The 7,311-nt window shown below is 37.6% G+C and overlaps 1 protein-coding gene across 1 annotated transcript; it reads right to left on the minus strand.

Moving 5' to 3' along the window:
• Window positions 1-731: 731 nt before the first annotated feature.
• Window positions 732-2,358, minus strand: LOC114644602 (homeobox protein vent1-like). Its single transcript, XM_028792659.2, has 3 exons — window positions 2,023-2,358; window positions 1,677-1,906; window positions 732-1,423 (listed from the first exon to the last, which is right to left on the minus strand). The coding sequence occupies exons 1-3, from the start codon at window positions 2,288-2,290 to the stop codon at window positions 1,127-1,129; spliced, it is 795 nt and encodes a 264-aa protein (XP_028648492.2). The 5' UTR covers window positions 2,291-2,358; the 3' UTR covers window positions 732-1,126.
• Between the last annotated feature and the right edge of the window lie 4,953 nt (window positions 2,359-7,311).

A 7,311-nucleotide genomic window follows, 5' to 3' on the forward strand; every position in this document is an offset into this window, starting at 1 on the left:
CTCCCAACAATGAAACAGACTACTCGCTTTTAACTTCGCATTAAAAAAGAACTTACCATTCAGCCATATATTATGTTAACTTGAGAAAGAACTCCGTTCTCCCCATTTCGTAGACCCTTACTTCAGTCTTTACGCTGTTTTTCGGGACAGCCAGGACTATGGTCATTTTTAAAAAAATGACGAGGTGCTGGTGGAGACGTTCACGTCCATCTCTGTAAATACCTTGCAGTCACCACGCAAGCATTTCACGCATTTTGAGACTAAACACGACTTTTCTTATAAACCCTAATTTTACAGATAGCAAATTCAGAAGAAACAAATGCATCGTTTTTATTTCTGGTATTATATATTTATTGATCGTGAGATTTCGCATTTCTCAAAATAAAAGCTTCCTTCTTGAGCTTAAACACCAATCCACCTGTTGATTCACAGAATCTTTGTTGTACCTAGTTACACATACAAGAATTAACATTGAAGTGATTGCTTGAGTTGCTCAGGAGTAAGCAATTCATGAAAATTTGTGTGGAGTCGGAACAACAACTCTTGACTTCTTAATTACTTTAGTGAAACCACTAAAATTAGTGAGAAGCCTAAGCTATGAGAGAATGAAGGCGAAATGCGTTTATTGAGCTACCGCGTCTGCCCGTATCATAATAATAAAACTAAATGAAAGCAAAACACTGTTCTTTAAGAAAATATATTATTTTATTAAACAAAAATTGTATTTAAATATTGCTTTATATATAAAATTGGCTTTGTAAAGATAAACAATGAAACAAAACTACTTTGGTTTACCTATGTTATGAACACACTTGAATATAGCAATGCAGAAATAAAACCCAAACATTGCCTTTTCCACAGGACTATTTACATGTAACAATCTCTTAAGTAATTAACAGAGCACTGCAGCTTGGATTTGTTGTTGACAAGTCCCAGTCACCGAATCTTTGATGAACATCTTGTGGAAGATAAAGATCCCTTCATTAATCGCTAGAACGTTTAAAATAAATACTCATATAAAAATAAAATATCTATGAAACACTGCGCATACAAAGTTTTACTTGCACGTACAGTTAAATCTACAGGAGTTTATTGCACTTGGTCTTGAACTGCTGGCCAAGAGTTCTCAGCAGTACGGCACGGCAGGTCCTTGCCCCGGGTGAAGCAGGGGCTGCTGAAGCATCACTGGACTGAGGGAGACTGCAGGGTGGATGAGTGGGCCGTACATCGGATTTGCGGTCACATTTTCTGGTGTGTAAGGAGAAAGAGTCATCCGCTGTCCAGCTGCATAATTCAAGTGTTGTAGAGGGTTGAAGTACGGGTACATGATGTGCGGGGTAAACGGTGGTCTGAAGTATTCTGGCTGTAGGTCTTGCACTTCGCGTTTTAATTTCATCCGGCGGTTTTGAAACCATGTCTTTACCTGCAAATTTACAAAACGCTGATGTTAATTATACAGACATTACACTCATCTCAACACAGTTACCAATGTAACCATGCTTTCAATTCGGGAAAAGAAACAATAAAGATAATATTTATGGATAATTTTCAACATAACATATTATACTTCTCAGAAATTGTACTAGAGTCATTAGAAACACTCCAAAGTACGTTGTGTACAACAGTTGTGAAATTATTTTGCGATGGATTTAGCAGTTTGTAAAAGAAACCCTTACCTGAGTTTCAGATAGCTGCAGTTTCGCGGCAAGCTTTAGCCGCTCCGAGGCTCCCAGGTACTTTTGCTTAGTAAAGGCTTTCTCCAGTTTGTAAATCTGCTCCGAAGTGAACTTTGTTCGTAGCCTCCTTTGGTCGCCATTTCCCTCAATGTCCTCTTTTTCATTTGGTGTACATTTGGGCGAGACAGCTTCACTTTCATAACCTGACGAATCGGCACTAATGTCCGAAACTAAAAAAAAAAATGGGCAAACGTTACAACGAAGAAAGATTAAAGAAAACCAATATCCTAAAAACCAGTAACTGCAAATGACAAAGACAAGTCATTGAAAACAATGTGTAACTTACGTGAAGGAGACGGTGTAGACAAACGTGCTGCTGCCGCGTCCTGCCCTTCGAATTCCACGCTCTCAAAATTCTTGGTATTCGCTTTCTTGGCTTTCGGCTGCACTGAGTCTTTGTAATAGGACGTAGGAGCGCTCGGCTGGACCACACAGGCGACGTGAGGTTTACGATCCATATGGCTGTGGCTTCCGTGTTCAGAGGTTTTTCCCAGTTCCACTGATGGTTTGTAGTCACTTTGAGAAAGCCACTCCACTGAAAAGCTTTTGACCATTTTCTTTCCTCTGAGCAATATTCCTCTCCTCTAAGCAACTCGAGATCTATGCATTCACGACTGCTGCATCTGCTTAAGTAGGCCAGCGCTGACCTTATTTGCATCATGAAAGGGGTATCACAATAAAGATGTCGGCTAGATCGCTGTCGATAATTAAGCCTAATACGTCGAGTCATTGAAGTTTTCACACATCCTCCGAATGTGTTAGAACCTGGCGCCACGATGTCTGTGAGAAATGGCTCAAGTCTTAACATGCGCGCTGCTTTTTATCTTGTCATGTTAAGAGAAATAGTACCGGAATATTGACAAATGTTGATCATTCTGGACAATAATGTTAATAGATTCCATATACCGTATGTAAAGCATATTAATATACAAAGTGCAGACTTGCATTAAGTGGAGATAAAATCAATACTTAATACTAAACATGCAACGAGTAAACAAAAATAATACTAAACATGCAACAAGTAAAAAAAAGGTTTTGAATAACATTGAGTGAAGTTAAGAAAACTCTATTACATTTATAAACCTTTGCCAAAAATATCAGTGTTATAAAGCAAAATTTGGATCACTGTAGAATAAAATGTACAGTACAAGGCTTCTTAACCTAATACTATTTTTGTAAGGGTAGTAGACCTATGTAATTCATAACTCTCTCAAATTCATTTAATCCCTTTCAGAGCTGAAGTGGGCAGAGGCCATCCTGGCATCACTGGGCACAAGGTAGGAAACATTCAGTCCAGGGCAGGGCACTAGTAGATTGCATGGCCCACTCATGCACATATCCACACTGATAAACCTATAGCCTATATGTATCTGTGGATGTGGAAGGAAAACCCATGCAGATACTGGGAGAGCAAACAAACTCTACACACATTATGGCCAGGTGCAGGACTCTGAAGTAGTTGTGTTGTTAGTCATTTTTCGTACTTCATTTTTTTTTTCAACACAATTTTGCAGAAAACTGAGGCCAATATAAAACTGCAAGTGGTATAAGGCATTCAAAGGTTCTGAACATAGGTAGATAAACCTATCTGCTGGACACTCTTCATTTCTTAAAAATTATTAGGCATATATTCATGTTCACAGGCAATGGGTGCAGAAAACCTTGCTGATGATGGTAGTTTGCACAACACACCTTTGTACACACACCCATAACAAGGAAATTTAGAGAAGGCAAGCAGCGTGACAGTATCATTTTAAGGACTCAAAGAAATAATGACTGTGAGTGAAAAAAACCAAGAGACATGCAAGGAGGACACGGGGATGCTACAGACTGCTGTTCAAACATGACCCTGATAAATACAACTCTTCATAACACTGAAATATTTTTTATGCTTCCTCACAAATAAAAATGGTCAAAACAAATTAAACAGTAATTGTACTGTAACACATAGGAGGCAGTCAATAGGCATATTTACTTATATGTTAATTTATAATTTCTCTGACAAAAGTACAGTCATTTTATTAAAGTGTTTTTGTGGTTCGTAAGTGATAGTAAGCTCCATCATAAGACTGGTAGGCTCTATCATCTTCAAGAGTATAAGAACTGCTATATTTGAGAAAGGCTTAAGTAGGAATATGCTTTTTTTAACTTTATTATCAAAAATAGTTGCATAGAAAATGATTTGGTGAAGTTTGTACAATATAACATCAGCACAAGCATACATAAAATTTATCTTCTATATGCTACACCGATCCCTCTCCCACTTGGACAGAGACAGTGGTGCTGTAAGAATTATGTTTCTAGACTTCTCTAGCACCTTCAACACAATCCAACCTCTGCTCCTTAGGGACGAGCTGACAGAGATGGGAGTAGATTCATACCTGGTGGCATGGATCGTGGACAATCTTAAAGACAGACCTCGGTATGTGTGTCTCTGGAACTGCACATCTGACATTGTGGTTAGCAACACAGGAGCGCCACAGGGGACTGTACTTTCTCCGGTCCTGTTCAGCCTATATACATCGGACTTCCAATACAACTCGGAGTCCTGCCACATGCAAATGTTCGCTGACAACACTGCTATCGTGGGCTGCATCAGGAGTGGGCAGGAGGAGTATAGGGACCTAATCAAGGACTTTGTTAAATGGTGCGACTCAAACCACCTACACCTGAACACCAGCAAAACCAAGGAGCTGGTGGTGGATTTTAGGAGGCCCAGATCCCTCATGGGCACCGTGATCATCAGAGGTGACCGTGTGCAGATGGTGCAGACCTATAAATACCTGGGAGTGCAGCTGGATAATCAATTAGACTGTACTGCCAATACTGATGCTCTGTGTAAGAAAGGACAGAGCCGGTTATACTTCCTTAGAAGGCTGGCATCCTTCAACATCTGTAATAAGATGCTCCAGATGTTCTATCAGATGGTTGTGGCGAGCGCCCTCTTCTATGCATTGGTGTGCTGGGAGGCAGCATAAAGAAGAAGGACACCTCACGCCTGGACAAACTGGTGAGGAAGGCAGGCATTATTGTTGGCATGGAGCTGGACAGTTTGACATCTGTGGCAGAGCGACGGGCGCTCAGCAGGCTCCTATCAATTATGGAGAATCCACTGCATCCACTAAACAGGATCATCTCCAGACAGAAGAGCAGCTTCAGCAACAGACAGCTGTCACTGTCCTGCTCCACTGACAGACTGAGAAGATCGTTCCTCCCCCAAACTATGCGACTCTTCAATTCCACCCGGGGGGGTAAACGTTAACATTATTCAAAGTTATTGTCTGTTTTTACCTGCATTTTTATTACTCTTTAATTTAATATTTTTTTTTTGTATCAGGATGCTGCTGCTGGAGTATGTGAATTTCCCCTTGGGATTAATAAAGTATCTATCTATCTATCTATCTATCTATCTATCTATCTATCTATCTATCTATCTATCTATCTATCTATCTATCTATCTATCTATCTATCTATCTATCTATCTATCTATCTATCTATCTATCTATCTATCTATCTATCTATCTATCTATCTATCTAAAACTTAAACATCTTAACCAGAATGTGTTGGTGATGTCATCTTATAGAATTATAGGAATGACCTTTGTTGGACATGCATATCATACAGAGCTGAGTTCTGCCTAGAGGCCAAGGCTCCTGGGACTAGGCATGTTAAGAAAATGGGTGAATCTTCAAAAATATGAAGTAAAATGTTTCAATCAAAGTTAAATTATGATTAGCATGCCAATGTTGTTGTTACTCTAATAGAAATGAAGTGCAAGTTTTCAGATATGTGTCGAACCACTGCTCACTTGCTAGTCAATTAAAAATTAGGCTGTTGTAGTACCATTCATTTTAGCATTACTTTTAAAATAAGACACCCCATTACTTTGGTCACATTTCTGTCGTGTTACTCCTTAGGTTTAAATTCATAGGAAAGTAATTTTTGAGATGTAACAAAATAAAGGAACTTATACAGTGACTCACACAACATCGGTAATCCTTTATGGTAATGGCCAACTGGAACCACAACCTTCTCCTTTTACATTAGGACTTCTCTAAATTATCTGTTTACATCCTAAACTATTTAAGTATATTTAGTCATTTTAAAGTATGAAAATGAGTAGTCTTACTAAAATACTGTTGCTTTATGGTTGGCAGGGTCAGAAAAACTATTGATATTCCGAAAAAGAGCAAAGATGTAGAAAAGCTAGAGAGTAAAAACAGTGAAATTTACTGCACTAAGGATAATATGATGCAGGCTTCTGCAATTCTTGTTCTAAAGATCTAATTTCAAAACCATATTCTATGGCATATATGTTGTATTTTCTTTAAAACAGAACAGGGCAAATATCCATATCATGCTTAAAACTATAGCTTCACACTTGGATTCTCATTGGCTTTACCTGTAGCTCAATTCTGTACCTTTTATGACAACAGCCCTTGTCTGCTTGAACGCATTGTCGTAACATACTGACTTTCTCCAGTGTATCCTTCAGTTCATCTTTACATACATACATATAATTTTTGCTTCTTGCAGTTTAAACATATTTAAAAGTGTTGTTTCTTGTTATTTTGAATTGTATTGTATACTATATAAAATATTCTTCATTTTTTTATTTCTGCCTGTGGATAGGAATAGGTACACCAGTAACATATCCGTCCTTTAATTGTTCAGTTTTCATTCAGTATAAAATGAAGAGACCTTTTATAAAAGTCCATCACTGATAAATCATCTATAAAGAATTTCTAGAGCATCGAGAACATGTTTGGTCTTTTTGTATGGGTCCCAAGGATGAAAAGCAACGTAGCTTTATCTAATAACGCAGTTGAGGTGTTGACAGTGAATTTATTTTCAGTGGCAGAGGAAGCAGGCCAGGTGTTAAACATGCTTAAACTCAATTGAATGCTCAGCTTCCCTTTTGTGAAACTTAAAGTTAATCTTTGTAAATTTTGCTGAACTTTTGTTTTATTACAATTCCAACACGAAATAAGGAGCCTCAGAAAATTGTTGATTAATTGTGAGTAGAGTTTACCATCAAAACACTTGTGAAAGGAGTTTGATAGAACTTAATAAAAAGAATTTGACATGTAAGAAATAGTAATTTACCCTCTGAATAAATCTGATTTACACAATGAAGAGGTAAAGGTAGGTTTCATTTTGGGTACCTCTACCTAATCAGTTTAGAAAGAGAATTCAATGGTTAAAAGTCACAGAAGTACTAAGGCAATCAAGATTATATAGAAAGCCACCAACAAACTGCAAACAATACATCAAAGTAATAGACAGATCAACCTCAATAACACACAAAACAACACATAGAGGAGTAAAAATATTTACTCTCTGGTTGATAACAAAACCAAATATAGAAAAAAATGAATTACCTCTGACCTGATCAATGAAACAAGGAAAAGGTAATCTGCTGATAGCTAGACCTCTTTAATTTGAACGCTAAAGTCTGTAAGACATTTTGGAATCCAGAACTTAAACTAGAGACTGTTCTGTTTCTAAACATCTAATCCGTTAAAAAAAAAGTATTACCTTGATACAACTTAATATTATCATTTAATTTAAATG

Source organism: Erpetoichthys calabaricus, chromosome 2 (assembly GCF_900747795.2).
Source record: "Erpetoichthys calabaricus chromosome 2, fErpCal1.3, whole genome shotgun sequence".
Taxonomy (NCBI): domain Eukaryota; kingdom Metazoa; phylum Chordata; class Cladistia; order Polypteriformes; family Polypteridae; genus Erpetoichthys; species Erpetoichthys calabaricus.

Coding starts and splice junctions, on each gene's coding strand:
- LOC114644602 (XM_028792659.2), bottom strand. CDS start 2,290: ATGGTCAAAAGCTTTTCAGTGGAGTGGCTTTCTCAAAGTGACTACAAA. Junction 1,907..2,022: donor GTCTACACCGTCTCCTTCAC/GTAAGTTACACA, acceptor TTTTTTTTTTAG/TTTCGGACATTAGTGCCGAT. Junction 1,424..1,676: donor TGCAGCTATCTGAAACTCAG/GTAAGGGTTTCT, acceptor GTAAATTTGCAG/GTAAAGACATGGTTTCAAAA.